The 20,336-nt window shown below is 34.2% G+C and overlaps 1 protein-coding gene across 1 annotated transcript in view; it reads left to right on the forward strand.

Annotated features, from left to right (window-relative positions):
* Positions 1-20,336, forward strand: part of DCC (DCC netrin 1 receptor) — a 1,173,736-nt gene that overhangs the window by 970,782 nt on the left and 182,618 nt on the right. Inside the window, exon 19 of the mRNA XM_059893793.1 lies at positions 16,302-16,496. Within this exon, the coding sequence (XP_059749776.1) occupies positions 16,302-16,496 (195 nt within the window). The remainder of the gene's footprint in view (positions 1-16,301; positions 16,497-20,336) is intronic.

The following is a 20,336-nucleotide window of genomic DNA, read 5'->3' on the forward strand; positions in this document are numbered from 1 at the left end:
ATAAATACATATGTGAAATTGGTGAATAATTTTATATTGATAACTACCAATATTCAAGTCATGAAACTTCAAATCTGAAACGTGCAACACTTAACAATCAAAGTATGTAAACAAGATGTTTTCCAAAAAATTCAAAAAGCCAATCCAGATTTGAGAAATTATTTAAATACTTAGAACAAAATAAAAACTTTGAACATGAAAAGTATATAGTCACTGAAATGAAATGTCACTGAATGTGTTAAATAATACTTTAAACATAACTGAAGACAAAATTAACACACAGTGATAGAAAAAAAAAAAAGAAAATTTTAAAGACATAAAACATGGAATGAGAAAATTTAGCATGCATCAGTCATAATCCCAAAAGAAAATAAAGAATGGAGGAGGAATAATTTTTGAAGAGATAAGAAGTGAGAATTTTGCAGAATTGATGAAATACATGGATTATCAGACTCAGGAATAATGCTTTAGCTTTGATACATTGATAAAGACAAAAGATACAAAAAAAAAAGACCAAAAGAAGAGCCTGAAATGCCCCAGAGAGAGATTACTTATTCAGGAACTACAATTATATTGATGAAGTATTCCCAATAGTAACAAACCAGAAAACAATGAAATATCTACAAGGTGCTGATAAAAAATTACCATCATCCCCAAATTGTATATACAACTAAATAATTATTCAAGGAAAGGAGAGACATAAACACCTTTCACATAAGAAAACAGAATTTATCACCACCATCTTTTTTGTAAAGGGTGTACTTTGTAAAGAAAGATAGAAAGAAAATCACCAGAAGGATGATTAGAGAAAGTGATAAGCAAAATAATGTAATATATGAGTATATCTGAACAAATTATGACTTTATAAGACAAAAAGTATAGTATTTTGGAGAGTTTAAAAAAGTTGACAAAAATGAGGTGGTAAAGGAGAGGAGATCATGAAGATTAAACAGTTTTGAGATTTTTCTTTAATGTTGTTCTTGTGAAAAGTAAAGATATAATTAACTCTAGATTCCAAGTTATATGTGATCTCAAAATTGAAAATATTACAACTAGAAGGACATAGAGTGTATAATTTCTTACTCAGTAGAGGAGAAAAAAGTAATGGTGTGGGGGGATTTTTAACCCATTCAAATAAAATCATAAAGAAGAAAACTAATAATTTGTTATGGGTAAGTAGGAAATTATAAGTGCATAACAAAATGATATAAAAGATCCTCATATAATAATAACAATAAATATAAATGGATTCAACTCACCAGTTAAAGGATAGATTATTAAATGGGATTTTTAAAACATCAAGATCTATGATATATATAATCAACACACATAAAATATGAAGGTATGAAAAAATTGGAAGTAAAGGGATGGGGTAAAAATACTAATCATTCTAACAGAAAGGAAACGTAGGTTTATCTTTGGTAACTTTCTAAAGGCCAAAAACATCTTTTGGGATAGAGGGTTACTACTCAATGATAAAAGGATTGACTTATAGAAATATGTAAATTGTTAAAGAAATATGTAATAGTTTTGAAGATATGGCTTTTATAATACATATGTTTGTACTATTTAAGCAAATCTTGACAGATCTTTATTGACAAATTTAGAAACCCACCATAACATTTGAATACTCTTTTGTTACAGAAGCAGTAAATATGTAGTATTACAGGTAGAAAATGTAGACAACAAACCAACACAAGCCACACCACCCAAAGATTATCAGATTATCACTGAACACCCTAATACATATCCTTTAATTTCTGTCTTTATACACATATACGAATACATACATTCATACATATGTACACAAAACATTTATATATTATAATGAAACACTGCATATAGTTTTTATATCCCATAAATCTCTTAATCTAACACAATCCCTTTTTCTTACTCTGACTTACTTAAAAGACTGTCCTTTTTTCCTCTACTTTCAACAATCCTAATGTTTCTTTTTGTCTATTATTTCTTGTGGTATTATCTAACTTGTTCCTCTATTTTCTGTATTTTTGTAAACTGGAAGTTACATATAAAGACCAATGTTATATTCAGAGATTTTCACACATCTCTCTGAGAATTGTAAGAAAAAGGAAGTAAGAGATAGCCTCATCCACCAGAGGGCAGACAGCAGAAACAAGAAGAACTACAATCCTGAGACTGTGGAACAAAAACCACATTCACAGAAAGACAAGATGAAAAGGCAGAGGGCTATGTACCAGATGAAGCAACAAGATAAACCCCCATAAAAACAACTAAATGAAGCGGAGATAGGCAACCTTCCAGAAAAAGAATTCAGAGTAACGATGGTGAAGATGATCCAGGACCTCGGAAAAACAATGAAGGCAAAGGTCAAGAAGATGCAAGAAATGTTTAACAAAGACCTAGAAGAATTAAAGAACAAACAAACAGAGATGAACAATACAATAACTGAAATAAAAACTACACTAGAAGGAATCAATAGCAGAATAACTGAGGCAGAAGAACGGATACGTGACCTGGAAGACAGAATGGTGGAATTCACTGCTGTGGAACAGAATAAAGAAAAAAGAATGAAAAGAAATGAAGACAGCCTAAGAGACTTCTGGGACAACATTAAATGCAACAACATTCGCATTATAGGGGTCTCAGAAGGAGAAGACAGAGAGGAAGGACCAGATAAAATATTTGAAGAGATCACAGTCAAAAACTTCCCTAACATGGGAAAGGAAGTAGCCACCCAAGTCCAGGAAGCACAGCAGGTCCCATACAGGATAAACCCAAGGAGAAACATGCCAAGACATAGTAATCAAATTGGCAAAAATTAAAGACAAAGAAAAATTATTGAAAGCAGCAAGGGAAAAACGACAAATAACATACAAGGGAACTCCCATAAGGTTAACAGCTGATTTCTCAGCAGAAACTCTACAAGCCAGAGGGAGTGACATGATATACTTAAAGTGATGAAAGGGAAGAACCTACAACCAAGATTACTCTACCTGGCAAGGATCTCACTCAGATTCGATGGAGAAATCAAAAGCTTTACAGACAAGCAAAAGCTAAGAGAATTCAGCACCACAAAACCAGCTCTACAACAAATGCTAAAGGAACTTCTCTAAGTGGGAAACACATGAGAAGAAAAGGACCTACAAAAACAAACCCAAAACAATTAAGAAAATGGTCATAGGAACATACATATCCATAATTACCTTAAACGTGAATGGATTAAATGCTCCAACCAAAAGACACAGGCTTGCTGAATGGATACAAAAACAAGACCCATATATATACTGTCTATGAGAGACCCACTTCAGACCTAGGGACACATACAGACTGAAAGTGAGGGGATGGAAAAAGATATTCCATGCAAACGGAAATCAAAAGAAAGCTGGAGTAGCAATATTCATATCAGATAAAATAGACTTTAAAATAAATAATGTTACAAGAGACAAGGAAGGACACTGCATAATGATCAAGGGATCAATCTAAGAAGAACATATAACAATTATAAATATATATGCACCCAACATAGGAACACCTCAATATATAAGGCAACTGCTAACAGCTGTAAAAGAGGAAATCGACAGTAACACAATAATAGTGGGGGACTTTAACGCCTCACTTACACCAATGGACAGATCATCCAAAATGAAAATAAACAAGGAAACAGAAGCTTTAAATGACACAATAGACCAGATAACACCCCAAAACAGCAGATTACACTTTCTTCTCAAGTGCGCATGGAACATTCTCCAGGATAGATCACATCTTGGGTCACAAAACAAGCCTCAGTAAATTTAAGAAAATTGAAATCATATCAAGCATCTTTTCTGACCACAACAGTATGAGATTAGAAATGAATTACAGGAAAAAAAACGTAAAGAACACAAACACATGGAGGGTAAACAATACGTTACTAAATAACCAAGAGATCACTGAAGAAATCAAAGAGGAAATCAAAAAATACCTAGAGACAAATGACAATGAAAACACGATGATCCAAAACCTATGGGATGCAGCAAAAGCAGTTCTAAGAGGGAAGTTTATAGCTATACAAGCCTACCTCAAGAAACAAGAAAAATCTCAAAGAAACAATCTAACCTTACACCTAAAGGGACTAGAGAAGGTAGAACAAACAAAACCCAAAGTTAGCAGAAGGAAAGAAATCATAAAGATCAGAGCAGAAATAAATGAAATAGAAACAAAGAAAACAATAGCAAAGATCAATAAAACTAAAAGCTGGTTCTTTGAGAAGATAAACAAAATTGATAAACCATTAGGCAGACTCATCAAGAAAAAGAGGGAGAGGACTCAAATCAATAAAACTAGAAATGAAAATGGAGAAGTTACAACAGACACCACAGAAATACAAAGCATCCTAAGAGACTACTACAAGCAACTCTATGCCAATAAAATGGACAACCTGGAAGAAATGGACAAATTCTTAGAAAGGTATAACCTTCCAAGACTGAACCAGGAAGAAACAGAAAATATGAACAGACCAATCACAAGTAATGAAATTGAAACTGTGATTAAAAATCTTCCAACAAACAAAAGTCCAGCACAAGATGGCTTCACAGGTGAATTCTATGAAACATTTAGAGAAGAGCTAACACCCATCCTTCTCAAACTCTTCCCAAAAACTGCAGAGGAAGGAACACTCCCAAACTCATTCTATGAGGCCACCATCACCCTGATACCAAAACCAGACAAAGATACTACAAAAAAAGAAAATTACAGACCAATATCACTGCTGAATATAGATGCAAAAATCCTCAACAAAATACTAGCACACAGAATCCAACAACACATTAAAAGGATCATACACCATGATCAAGTGGGATTTATCCCAGGGATGCAAGGATTCTTCAATATATGCAAATCAATCAATGTGATACACCATATTAACAAATTGAAGAATAAAAACCATATGATCATCTCAATAGATGCAGAAAAAGCTTTTGACAAAATTCAACACCCATTTATAATAAAAACTCTCCAGAAAGTGGGCATAGAGGGAATTTTCCTCAACATAATAAAGGCCATATATGACAAACCCACAGCAAACATCATTCTCAATGGTGAAAAAATGAAAGCATTTCCTCTAAGATCAGGAACGAGACAAGGATGTCCATTCTCACCACTATTATTCAACATAGTTCTGGAAGTCCTAGCTACGGCAATCAGAGAAGAAAAAGAAAGAAAAGGAATACAAATTGGAAAAGAAGAAGTAAAACTGTCACTGTTTGCAGATGACATGATACTATACATAGAGAATCCTAAAAATGCCACCAGAAGACTACTAGAAATAATCAATGAATTTGGTAAAGTTGCAGAATACAAAATTAATGCACAGAAATCTCTTGCATTCCTATACACTAATGATGAAAAATCTGAAAGTGAAATTAAGGAAACACTGCCATTTACCATTGCAACAAAAGAATAAAATACCTAGGAATAAACCTACCTAGGGAGACAAAAGACCTGTATGCAGAAAACTATAAAACACTGATGAATGAAATTAAAGATGATACCAACAGATGGAGAGATATACCATGTTCTTGGATTGGAAGAATCAATATTGTGAAAATGACTATACTACCCAAAGCAATCCACATATTCAGTGCAATCCCTATCAAATTACCAATGGCATTTTTTATGGAATTAGAACAAAAAATCTTAAAATTTGTATAGAGACACAAAAGACCCTGAATAGCCAAAGCAGTATTGAGGGAAAAAAACGGAGCTGGAGGAATCAGACTCCCTGACTTCATACTATAGTACAAAGCTACTGTAATCAAGACAATATGGTACTGGCACTAAAACAGAAACATAGATCAATGGAAAAAATAAAAAGCCCAGAGGTAAACACATGCACCTATGGTCAAGTAATCTATGACAAAGGAGGCAAGGATATACAATGGAGAAAAGACAGTCTCTTCAGTAAATGGTGCTGGGAAAACTGGACAGCTACATGTAAAAGAATGAAATTAGAACACTCCCTAACACCATACACAAACATAAACTCAAAATGGATTCGAGACTTAAATGTAAGCCCGGACACTATAAAACTCTTTGAGGAAAACATAGGAAGAACACTCTTTGACATAAATCACAGCAAGATCTTTTTTGATCCACCTCCTAGAGTAATGGAAATAAAAACAAAAATAAACAAATGGGACCTAATGAAACTTTAAAACTTTTGCACAGCAAAGGAAACCATAAACAAGATGAAAAGACAACCCTCAGAATGGGAGAAAATATTTGCAAACAAATCAATGGACAAAGGATTAATCTCCAAAATATATAAACAGCTCATGCAGCTCAATTTAAAGAAACAAAAAACCCAATCCAAAAATGGGCAGAAGACCTAAACAGACATTTCTGCAAAGACGTACAGATGCCCAAGAAGCACATGAAAAGCTGCTCAACATCACTAATTATTACAGAAATGCAAATCAAAACTACAATGAGGTATCACCTCACACCAGTTAGAATGGGCATCATCAGAAAATCTACAAACAACAAATGCTGGAGAGGGTGTGGAGAAAAGGGAACCCTCTTGCACTGTTGGTGGGAATGTAAATTGATACAGCCACTATGGAGAACAGTATGGAGGTTCTTTAAAAAACTAAAAATAGAATTACCATATGATCCAGCAATCCCGCTACTGGGCATATACCCAGAGAGAACCATAATTCAGAAAGAGACATGCACCCCAGTGTTCATTGCAGCACTATTTACAATAGCCAGGTCATGGAAGCAACCTAAATGCCCATCGACAGATGAATGGATAAAGAAGACATGGTACGTATATACAATGGTATATTACTCAGCCATAAAAAGGAATGAAATTGGGTCATTTGTTGAGACGTGGATGGAACTAGAGACTGTCACACAGAGTGAAGTAAGTCAGAAAGAGAAAAACAAATATTGTATATTAATGCATGTATGTGGAACCTAGAAAAATGGTACAGATGAACCAGTTTGCAGGGCAGAAGTTGAGACACAGATGTAGAGAACAAACGTATGGACACCAAGGGGGGAAAACCACGGTGGGGTGGGGATGGTGGTGTGCTTAATTGGGCGATTGGGATTGACATGTATACAGTGATGTGTATAAAATTGATGACTAATAAGAACCTGCTGTATAAATAAAATAAAATAAAATTCAAAAATTAAAAAAAAAGAAAAGAACTGTCCTACTCCCATCATAACCAATTAAAAAAAGAAAAGAAAAAGGAAGGAATATAGAAGACTTACTTGGACATAAGTGAAATATTCACACAATTAGAAAATCATATTTTTTTTTCCTAAGCATCCAAATAACATTTAGTATTTGCCTAAAAAGAAATGGATATTAAAGTTCTTGGATCATACTAAACACATTCATTTATCACCATGTAATTAAACTAATAGTTAATAATAATATAATACCCAATATATATTTGCAAATGTAAAACATACTTCTAAGTAATTCTTTGGTCCAAAAGAAATTATGTTACATCTCGAATGTTACTTTTAACACCTAAAATCTAGGCAACATGGTTTACTTGCATACCCATTAGATTAAAAATATTAGGTACAGTTTTATAAAATTGATTTTTAAATTTTAACAAATACAGAAATTATTTTCATTTGACTATTTTTTTGATAAAAACATGCTTTTAAAATGCATCTAAATAGATGTACCAATTTGAGGGTAAAGAGTCAGGGGGGGTTTATACCATTGAGCTTGCAAATGTGGTCATCTGGAGATATAAAGATGTTAGTATGAGATTTCATGCACAGTGCAGTGTAGGTGGCATGTTGTGAAAAAGGATTTCTTTCACATGGGCTTTTGATAGGAAATCCATGATATTTTGCATTGCTGATTGACAAATAGGCTCATGGGATAAGGTTAAGTCAGTGGTACAGCAGCCAAGTCATCATGAAATTGAAGAATCCAGCCCCTTATTCTCATTCAAGTGGAATTCACCTTACATATAAGAAATGTTGCCAGCAAAGCCAAAACTGGTTTTTGAAAGGAATTTAAAATCTGCTTTAGTTCTTGGTTAAGTGGTTGTTCAAAATCTCAGAGCTCCACTATACATAGGACAGTACACATTATTTAGACTTCGATAAGTGTTCAAAGAAGTTCCAAATCCTTTCCTTGGCCATAGCAAACTTTTTAATGCTCTCATGAAATGTTTGATTCCCTATGACTTGATTGACTTTTTCTAAGTGTAATGTAATGGATAAAATTGTGGTCTCTGAAGTCTTAATAACTAGGTTTGAATCCTGCTCCACTCACTATACAATCTTGGGCAAGTAACTAAACTTCCCTGAGTTTTCTCATCTACAAATAGAGTAACAACAGTATCAATCTCAACACATTTTTGTGAAAATTAACTATGATAATGGCAGTAAAGTACTCAGCAGCATGTCTGATATATATCGAACACTCAACAAATGCTTATTGGTATTGTTTGTTTTGATAAATTAGATCTCACACCTTGACAGTAATATGAAATACTAATATCATTGTCTTATGAAGCTTCTTCTTGTTCATGATCATAAAACCTTGTCTGCATTAAGAGATTAGATGTATTCCCTTCTGATACAAAAGTAGGACATACATTCAGCACATCTTAAAAGCCACCATCTAATTAAGGAATAATTTAAAGGGGTGTTGTCATATAATTTTATCATTAGATGCAGGAGGGCGTTTTGTAAATTTAGATGGTTATTACCAATCTTTTATAAACTCATGTTAATATAGGAATATAAAGAAACTTTCAAAATATTATTGTAAAAAACATTATTGTAAAAAAGTAAACATTATGCTACATGGTAAAATACTAACTCCATTGGCTTTAAGATCCAAACAAGCTAAGGAAGCTTCCTATTTCTACTATTTCCGTTATTCAACAGAGTGTAGAGGTTTTGGTAAGAAAAAAAACAAAAACAAAAAAACTTAAAAAGCCGTAACATTTTATTACAGAGGGAAAGTATTGATGTTTATAAATGGTGTGACTGCATATTTGGAAATTTTAAGAAACTACACTGAAAGCCTATTAGAACCAATAAGAAAATGTAATAAGATAGTAGGTTTCTTCGATATATATATAGATATATATATATATACACACACACACACACACACACATACATACATACACAAACAAAAATAGCTTTTTACTACACTATCAATAATTAGTTTAAATATTAAAAAGAAAAGAAATGCACTCATACAGCAACCTAAAGTAAATCTAGGACTAAATTTAACAAGATGTAAACAAATGTATATGAAGAAAATAATAGCATTTTATTAAAATATAAAAAATAAAACATGAGTAAATAGAAAGATATGTATATTCTTTGATGCAAACCTTGCCATTAGATAACTGTTAGTTCTTCCCAAATTAATGGTTAATTTAATATTATTCCAATCAGAATAAACTTTATATGGAAGAATAAATATAAAAGAATTCAAAAAATATTTGAAAAAGTAGAACAAACATTTTTAGTATAAAACCTGATTTAAAACCAATATGGTACTGTCTGGCATAGAAGTAGACAAGTATGTAGATCAGTGTAACAGAACATAGAGGACAGAAACATTTGCTATTATTTGAGAAATAAATAAAATAATAAAGATATTTCCATCAGCAGATTATTCAATAAATAGTGTTGAGACTATTGCCAGTACTTTTGGTAGAACATAAAGTTTTCCTTCTCTTACATCAAACTAGTTGACAGTGATTCTAATGATGGAATTGAAGCAAAAGAGGGTGAAGTTATCACCTATATAATTCAAAGACAGATTGGTCATGGGTGGTTTTAAAGATTTTGTTGTTTTCTTCTTTTGGTATTTTCAAGTATAACAAAGATGGAGAGCTCAAAAACACATCCTTTTAAACAACTGGAGGTTGCGAGCTGATCTTTCAAAACATCATTTCTGTTATAACTCAATGTGTTATTCACATTGGGACAGTACCGGCATCCACCAGTCATCCGAGCCAGCAGGCTTCCTGAGAGATTGGGGGAGGGAATGATTGCAAAGGGAAGCAGCATGAGGAAATTTTGAGGGGGGGTGGGACTTTTCTGTACCATGGCGGGAATGGTGGATACATGAACTAAGTACCACTGAGTGAATTTGCTACGTGTAAATTTTAAAACTATATTAAAAAGTTAAGTCTGAGAAAATGGTAGAACTGTAAAAAATAAAATAGAATAACACAGTAGAATTAATGATGAATAGAAGTGATTGTCCCCTGCAATAAACAAACAACATTCAAAGTTTACAGAGGTGAGTGGCTTAAGGAAGATGATGTCCTTTGCTGAGAACAGGCCCTGCCAATAGAAATGAACACATTAGTATGTACCAGACCTGTCTAGAAAGACAGAGTGTGGGTATGTCAATTGCCTTCTGTAATTCTCTGTGAAGAAATATAAGCTATTAAGGACTGGAGCAAAACTCTAACAAAATGAACCATAAAATGCAGCATACTAAATCGAGAATAAATGTGTATTTGTCAAAAGTACCAACTGCCTGACACTACTTGGCAGTGCCATATCCACAGCAGACGGTACACAGAAGCAATCATTTTCCTTAGCAGGAGCCAGAGGAGACCAATCTTGCTGGTGACTAGGAGAAAATGACATAAATAACTATATTTTCATCTCGTTTCAGCAACAAAGTTAAAAAATGTTATTCCACTTTTTTTCTTAAAAATGTTATGGAGAGAGTTATATAAAATTGTGGTAATTTTATATTTAATGAGTCATGCATAATGTATTGAACCTTATAGGAAATATAGACTTTGTTCCTGTATTTTTGAGCACTTTGTGCCAGGAACTATTCTAATTACTGGAGTTATAGAGAATTTATGGAGAGAGATGAGACAAAGAATAATGAAATAATCACATGAAATAGGTAGCACAATAAGTGACCATAAATCCTATGGGGAAAAACATGAGAGGAAATTATTAGGAGAGTAAGAGATTAGAGATTAGGGAAAGATTGCAATTTTAAATATGGTAGCCAGAGAAGTCTGAAATTGGAAATTAAATAACTAAACCTGAAGAAGGTCAGGGAGGGTATCTCTGAGGCAGAGCTTCCCAGGCAGAGGCTACAGCAAGTGCAAATACCCTGAGACCAGAGCATACCTGTCATGTTTGAGGAAAAGTAAGTGTCCACTGTGGATGGCTGGGGTGAGGTGAGCAAGGGGGGAAGTGGTAGGAGATGAGGACAGAGAGCTAAGGGGGCAAAGGGTAGATCACACATGACCTTGTAGGCATTGTAAAGAACCTGGCCTTCCAGTGTGATATGGGAAGACTTTAGGGGGTTTTGGGTGATCTTATTTGTATTTTATTTGTTTGCACATATGCTCACACTGTGTCTGTATCCATACAAATTTATTTTAAATACCTTCTATATGCTGGTGGCTTCCACATCTATAAATCTGTCCATGGTCTTTCTCCAAAACCTCTATACCCTCCTAGTTCCCTAGTGTCTATACATGTGACTAACAGGCATCTCAAATTGACCATGACCAAAAAATGTGTCTGTTTTTCCTCAGCTCAGTACATCATCCACCAATTGCTCATAAGCCAAAGGTCTGTGAGTTATCATTGATCCTCCTCTTTACCATGTCAGTTACACAGCTCTGTTGACTCTACCTCTCAAAAGTCCCAAATACGTACGCTGCATCTTCGCAGTGGCCACGCAGACAAGTGCAAACATGTTTTTATGGTCTCCAAAATTTTTTAACTTTTTAAAAAATTGTTTTAAAATACACATTACACAAAATTAACCATTTTAACCATTTTTAAGTGTACGGTTCAGTAGCATTAAGTACAGTCACACTGTTTAGTAACCATCACTAATACCCTTCTCCAAAACTCTTTTAATCTTGCAAAACTGAAACTCTATACCCATTAAATGGTAACTCCTTACTCCTCCCTCTTCCCTCCTCCCAGCTCCCAGCAGTCATCATTCTACTTTGTCTTTATTAACTTGACTGCTTTAAGTATCTCATATAAATGGAATCATATAATTTTGTCCTATTGTGACTAACTTATTTCACTTTGCATAATGTCCTAAAGGGTCTTGTAGCATGTGTCAGAATTTCCTTCCTTTTGAAAGATGAAAATTATTCCATTATATGTATAGAACACAGTTTGTTTATCCATTCATATGTTGATGGACACTTGAGTTGCTTCTACCTTTTGAGTATCTTGAACAATGCTGCTACAAACACAGGTATATAAATATCTGTTTGAATACCTGCTTTCAGTTGTTTCAAGAATATACCCACAAGTGGAATTGCTAGATCATATGGTAATTCTATTTTTATTTTTTGAGGAACCACCGTATTATTTTCCATAGCAGCTGCACCATTTTACTTCCCACTGGGTGACTCCCTTTTTATCTTCTTCATTTTCCATCTATGGTCACGCACAGTGACCTTCTTTGGTTTCTTCAAGTACTAAGTTCATTCTTGCTCTAGAGGTTTTGCTGCAGTTATTCCTTCTGTCTATAAAGCTTTCCACCCTGAGGTTTACTTGACTGGCTCTAGACTCTTCCAGGGATACCTTCCTTGATGTGTCACGTATGTGATTCAGTTATATCCTATATCCTAGCTTACCAAGATCTCATGATTTCCTTGTTTGTTTATTCTTAATTTTTTTGGTCTTATCTCCCTCAAAACTCTATTCCCAGTACCTAGAACTATGACTGATGCATAGGAGATACACAGTAATTGTTGAAATGTCACTGAGATTAGTCTGGTAACTTTCCCAGTGTGCTATAAGTGAACATTACTCATTAGTGAAACTCAGTATCATCACTCAGAGAATAATAAATATTCTTTAGAAACAAATTAAACTGAGACAGAATTCATAATTCCATAGTCTAATCAGGAATGGCAGTTAACCTAGTTATCTTGACTCTGGTAGAAATTTGCGGCTTTGTTAATTTGGATATTTCAGGCAAGATATGTTCTTTGTTTTCAAGTTATTTCAATAATTACCTTACTACTTCTCTATGCTTTATATATGCAGTCATTATCCTAGAGGTACTTATAAAATGTTTCATGTACTTCTAAATAGCAAATTTCAGTTTTGGCCTTCAAACAAAGGGTACTTACATCATTTACCTTCCATAGCAGATTTTCTAAATCAATGTTTTATAGTTCATTCCAGTAGTAACCGCTTTCATAATCTGTAAGGTCAGCTGTATTAGACAAAACTCACGCAGGTAGCATAAAAGGAAAATTGTTGTTTCTGTCTTTATATTAAGAAGTGAGTAGGTGGGTACAAATGGGCTATTCCAGATTATGAACAATCTCCTAACACAGTTATCTTTATGATGAGGCCATATATTTTGAATGACTTAAGTCTGATACTTGACAGGCACCATTCCTTCTGGCCCAATGATCTTTTTTTTTTTTTTTTTAATTTATTTATTTTGTCTGTGTTGGGTTTTCATTGCTGAGCAGGGGCTACTCTTCATTGTGGTGCACAGGCTTCTCTTGTTGCAGAGCACGGGCTCTAGGCACACAGGCTTCAGTAGTTGTGTCATGCAGGCTCAGTAGTTGTGGCTTGTGGGCTCTAGAGTGCAGACTCAGGAGCTGTGGTGCACAGGCTCAGTAGTTGTGGCACATGGGCTTAGTTGCTTTGCAGCATGTGGGATCTTCCCGGACCAGGGCTCGAACCCATGTCCGCTGCATTGGCAGGTGGATTCTTAACCACTGCACCACCAGGGAAGTCCCTGGCCCAATGATCTTTACTGGGTTGTAAGAACCCAGTAAATGTTTAGATGGGAGGCAGCATATACTCTTATGTATCAACACCCTTATTTTTTTATCATGTTAAAAAGTATTTTGAGGTTTGGATCTAGGATTGAAACTCCTTTTATGTAGTGAAGAATAAAGATGAGTCTTGTGTACTGACAGCCCCTCTTCTTCAAGAATCAGTTTGTGCACTCATTACCATGGTACCCTTAAAGCTCTGATAGATGTAATTTTGTGGTTATTAATTTAACTAACTTGCAGGGGAGATATTCTGTGGTTTGCAGAAAAATGGAGAAATAGTTATTCTGAAAAGTCTTTTTCTTTTTATTCTAAAAGATGTTGAATATTGTCATTCACATCATTAGGCTTTCATATTATTTTGAAAAAGTCATAAATGCAGAAAATCTGAATCACATTTAGTTCCTTTTCTAAAAATAAGATTAGGCAGATTATCTTGTTTCAATGATTATTGCAAAATCTTCAAATATGCCAAACAGAATTCATTGGAGAGCCCATTACATTTCAGGGACACTGGAGAGCCTCCATGGCAATAGGGTTGAAAAGTATTAAACCATCCCTTTCATTTTTTTATTAGTTTTACTTAGGGTTTATAGTAGGAAGTTCTTTACAAACATTGTGTTCTGTTGTTAAGGTTTATATATACATTTTGAGATGATTTTTTTACACCTTTGCATTTTATATCTCAGGCATCTTCAGGGCAAACAATAGCTTGTCCCTTTTGTTCACAAATGGGTATCTTCAAGGAAAAAAAAAAGAGCATCTTTAGAAAATGTTGTTGATGTAGCACCTTTAGAATGTAGCATCTTTTGAAAAGCTGTTAGTATGGTACCTAGTTTAAAAGCTTCAATAAAAAACATGCTTCCATATACCACTTAAGCTAGAAGTGTGCGTGTTGAAGATGGATAAAGTTGGTGGTGAAGATTGCATCATCTTTTGCCATTACATCAAGGAGAAAAATAAAATTTAATATTACCTTTAGTCATCAAACTCTCCTACATAATTTGACATGTATTACCTTCAGAGATTTTCAGTATTAAAGAGATAATGAACACAAATAGTTTGAATACAGTTTAAATCACTAATATTTTTGAGTACTTATCAATTGCCAAGAACTGTGCAAAGCACTGAATGGACTATTAAAGTTTAGCTGGGTATAGTCTTTCTTAAATTTCTTCCTAGAATACTTCTTTGATTTTCAAAGAATAGGCTACATGTGCCTGTATGAAACATATCAAAATATATATCATAGTATATTGTAACTGCCTTTTTACTTTTCTATCTTTTCCATTAAACTATAAACAACAAGAGTACAGGTTTTAGGTCTGCCATATTTACTCTCTCCTGTAATGTGATTGTCATGGAGACCTAGCCTTATACCTCAAACCTAGTAGGCACTCTACTAATATTTATTAATAGAATTATGATCAGTGTCCAGAAAATACCTCATTTCTTTAGGGATAGGATCATAGGGAAGAATGGTGATATAAAAATCAGAAGGCCAATTTATTAATTTTCAACACACAGTCTCTTTAAACAAAATTATATCAGGGTAGCAAGTGCATTTTCTTTCTGGTTGCTGATGCCAGTTGGTGCTACTCGTAATTGGAGTGTTTTGGTGCATTATTTTATTAAATCTTCTCACCACCAAATGAGACCATTACTATCCTTATCCTCATTCTGCACATGAGGAAACTGGGGCTTAGGGAGGATAAATAAGGTTTTAAAGTTACACATCTAGTAAGAATCCAGTAAAAATTTGAATGCTTCTCTTGATTACTTCCAGAGCTCAAGCTTTGTGTCAATCAGTATTTGGAATGCCAGTTTAATTAATAGGTAAACTCAGAGAAGATAAATAATTTGATGAGGATACACAACCAGTAAATGACAGAGCCTGGTATTAAAGCCAGTTTTCACACTCCAAAGTCTGTGTGGCTTTAATCCGGGCCACTCTCTCCTTTCCTTTAATAATAAATACACTTTTCACAGATGCAATAAACCATGGGTCAAGTACCATCCTATTCATGCTGAGCAAATCATGAATTTTTTATCCTGACAATTTCTTAATTTTTTATCCTGACAATTTCTTAAGAAAGGACTGCTACATTCATTTTCTTCTCTAGTTAAATCAGAGTAAATAATCCTTGGGCAAGACACTTTTTGATATTTCATTTCCCTTTCTATTATTCTTACATCTGTGTTGATTTCACCCCTTATTAATGATACCTAAGAAGAAATATATGAGAACAAAAGAATCCCAAGGAAAAAAGTCTGTTAGAAGAAAAGATGTATGATGCTATAGTGCCTCTGGAGGGAATTCAGTATCCTCTTGCATTTAAGAAATCCTGAGAAAGTCAAATCAAACATAGAAATCATATCATAAACTAATACAAGGAGGAACTTGGGCAATAAGTGGTGCATCATTTGAGGGTCTGTGGAACATGATATTAAGTCTTGTTTAAATGGGACGTTTTACCATGCTCTGTGTTCTATTATGAAACATGGTGTTGTCCTCCTTTTGAATTCTAGAGTCTCAAGTCCCTGACCAACCAAGCTCTCTTCATGTGAGGCCCCAGACCAACTGCATCATCATGAGTTGGACTCCTCCCTTGAACCCAAATATTGTGGTGCGAGGTTACATCATCGGTTATGGCGTTGGGAGCCCTTATGCCGAGACAGTACGTGTGGACAGTAAACAGCGATATTATTCCATTGAGAGGTTAGGTGAGTAGCTGTGATTTTTCTTCTCTTAAGGAAAATAAATGACTTATTTTAAATTATTTTCTTTCTTGGAAAATTGTTCTTTGGAAGTTGATTTCAATTTGTAACATATATTAATTCATAACTCTCTCTTTTTCTATCCTCTATCAATCTACTCACCCACCCTCCTATATACACACATACATTCTCCCTGTCTGGATTTTGAATTGGGGAATTTTATCTAGACAGATACACAGTAGTGGGTGTCCTGGTATGTACCCTGCCTATGTGTCATAAGGATAGAAAAAGTGCATTGGAACATTTTTCTTTTTCCTCTGTCAGTGGAAACTTCTAATCTTAATAATTCTTACAGAAAGAAAGTCAGCAAATATTTTTTTCTCCCTAGAAAGATATTCTGTCAATTTTTCTTTAAGCTTGAATTATCTAGTCACATTACCTTTTTTTTCCCCTTAGTATTTATAGATAAAGCTTGGTGGATATCTCATTATGACTGTAGAACAACAAGATTTTAAAAAAGGAATTTTCAACCAAGACAGTAACTTGGAGCAATCAAACTCCTCTCTACATATATTCCTGATCCCTCCCCGTCCAACTTCTCTTACAGTATTTAACCTCCTTTTTACTGAATACAATACTTCTATTGTGATGTTTCTGAATTCATTGAAACTTTGTTTATTCAGAGAGGGTTAACATGTGCAAAGTTTTCATATACATTTTACATTGGATTTTCCATAGTGCAATAAGAGATTATATCATTAGCAGAGGGAAATAAAATGAATATATGTTATATATAGGGTGCCAGTAAGTTAAACAATTGTCATAATGCAAAAAGCAAGTTGATTCTACCTGTTGATTTAACACGATGTTATTTGCAGTGAAGTACGGTGACCTTCTCAGTGAAAAGGCAACCTGATTGAATTGCTGCTTATTTGCAGTGTCTCTCAGAAACAGAGCATTTGTGATGAGAAGCCTGATTTGAATTTGAATAGCTAAAATGCAGTAGCAAGAAAAGGTTTTGTCAGTGCAAGAGGAAAATTGCACTGACCCATTCTCTCTATAATTGCTTCAAACACTAATAAGAGAAGCACCTTCTGCAAATCTCCACAATTTTAGTTAGCTTGGCATTTGGAAATAATATTCTCTCAGTCAGTCCCTGAATTTGAATGCAGAGGCAATCACAAAATTCATATTTTATGGCCATCAAACTTATGTCAGGGGACTCTCATTTATCCATTATTCAGTATACTACACCATCTCTGACAGTTCATCTTGATGCCACGCACCAAAGGAAGAGATTCCCGTGGCAGTACACAGGCTCTCTGGCAATGAGGTTGTGATGCAAACTCAGAATGAAGTCATGAAGGAAAACTGCATTGTTTCACCATGTGCTTTTGATAATGATACTCTTTATTACAAAGACACTCTACCATGAGTTTCCAAGTCTAGTAAAGTTGAGGCATTTGGGAGATTAGTACTGTGGCAAATCTTTCCAAATGGTTAAAAAAGAAATTTCCCATCGTAAGGTACGTTTGAAAGAGCTGAGAACACTGATAAAGGTAAAATGGGCTAGGACCCTGTTTCAATGATAGATAATCATGAGTATGCACTTTATCTGGAGAGACACTTACCCACTCTCCCACGACATGCACACATGTATATGTACATAAGTATTTAAATTCTACTGAAACTCTTTTAACATAGTATCATGTCTTAACATAAAATATAAAATAGTGTTTTATTATTGTTCCAGTATCCTCATGGTTATGCAAATAAACTGGTATTTTTTCAACATGAATTTCCACTGATTGGCCAAATGTATGTTAAACATATCTTAAGTTCTAATTTTTATAAAGATAAAGGATTCAATCAAGTTCACATTTGAACTCTACAAAGAAAACATCAATATTTCATTTGTTCTACTGAACATTAAAATAGGCGTATCAGTTTTCATAGTATCTTTTTGAAAAGGTATTTCAAGTACAATTTTAAAGCTATTAATCTAGACGTTTTATATATAATAGACAAAAGGGAATGATATAATTTAAGAACAGTATGACAGTTGTAGAATTAAAAATGAATTAAGGAAAGTTGTAATACTTTTAAGCATAGGGTCAGCCATAACTTCAAGTATCACGATTGTATTTTAGACTATAAAAAGCTACGTGGTTTGTAACTGACCAATAAACCTCTTCTTTTCTTTGGTGAGAGATGAGAAGTTCCAAATAACATTTTGTTTGTCAGGCATAGTAACTCACTATTTAGACACCAGGCATGACCTGCATCAGGACTAGAAATACACGACCATTTTGAACAGTATCAAGTATTGCCTGATTTAAAACAAAACAAAACAAAGCTTACCTAGTGCAGGCATAGAGTTTCATTAACCAATGTTTGTACTATTAGCTGTTTATAATTAATCTTTTGAAATCTTCCTCCTTTTTATTCAAAAGTCCTAATGCCAAGTTTGGTGTATACACATGGTATAGATCCACAATATCTGAATTCTAACAATGTTTAGCAAAATTAATTTGAAATCAGGCCCCTTTTTAAAAAAAAACTTAACACTTACTGTCTACCAATCTATTGATCAATCTATCCATCAATCACTTTATCTTTTTATCTTTGTGGAGGTATTTTTATAGACAACGAACTGTGCATAAAGTGTACAATTTGTTGAGTTTTGAAAAGAGCTTTATTGAGTTCATTCACAAACAATATACAGTGTATTTTTGAATTTCTTATTTAATTTCTCTCAGCACTATCTTATAGTTTTCAATGTAGAGTTCTTGAATATTTTTGTTAGATTAAGTCCTAAAACATATATATATATATATATATATATATGAATTATTCTTTAAATTTATCTTCCAGCTGTTTGCTGCAAATAAACTGATTTTTTTAACGTTAACCTTGGTATCCTAAGACCTGTTAAATTCAACTATTTGTTCCACTAGTATTTTTATAGCTGCTCTGAGATTTTCCATTTAAATGAGCATATCGTATGAAAATGGGAACAGTTTTATACTTATTTTCTGATCTTCCTGCCTTTTATTTCTTTCTCTTTCTTTCTTGCAAAGATGAAGATCTTCAGTAAAATGTTGAATAGAAATAGTAAAAGCAGGCATCTTTACTTTGTTCCTAATCTTAGGGGAAACATAAAATAGGACTGTATGGTCAGACCACTCAAGATGGCTGTTCTCTTGCTCTCTGTCCATCCCCAGCCCCACCAGTCCCTGTTTCACCTAAACCCTAAACCCAAGACTGACCTTCCTATGCACTTGCCCCAGGCCCCAGCTGGTGGTTGTTCTTATCAAAGGGGCCGTGAGAGGCGTGCCCCTCTACTGGTTTCCCTGGTAGCTAATGAGCTCACCTGAGGTCAATTCCCCTATAACTGGTAATCTCCCCTTCACTCCCGGGAGTGAAGACTGCCGCCATGTCCTGCCTGCCATCTGCCCGAACATGGTTGTCTGTCACTCCAGGACCTTGCTTCAGAAGTGTAAGCTCCCTTGTTCATTGATGTCTCTGTTGCTGACTCTGGGCTCTTTCTTTGGTCTTGACGCTATGCAGATGCAGGGCTTGTAGGCCTGTGGGGTACAGCCCAACAAAGACGTTAGTTAGTTGTAGGTTCTTCATAGATGTCTGTTATCACATTGAGGTAGTTTTCTACTATTCCTAGTTTTATGGGAATGTTATCATGCTTATTTGTTGAATTTTTGTGAAATAATTTTCCATCTCATGAAATGGTCATATATTTTCCCTCCTTTCATTTTTTTAAACATCATTAATTATATTGATTGATTTTTGAAGGGTAAATACACATTCTTATAATGTAGGATTTAATTG

Source organism: Balaenoptera ricei, chromosome 14 (genome assembly GCF_028023285.1).
Source record: "Balaenoptera ricei isolate mBalRic1 chromosome 14, mBalRic1.hap2, whole genome shotgun sequence".
Lineage (NCBI taxonomy): Eukaryota > Metazoa > Chordata > Mammalia > Artiodactyla > Balaenopteridae > Balaenoptera > Balaenoptera ricei.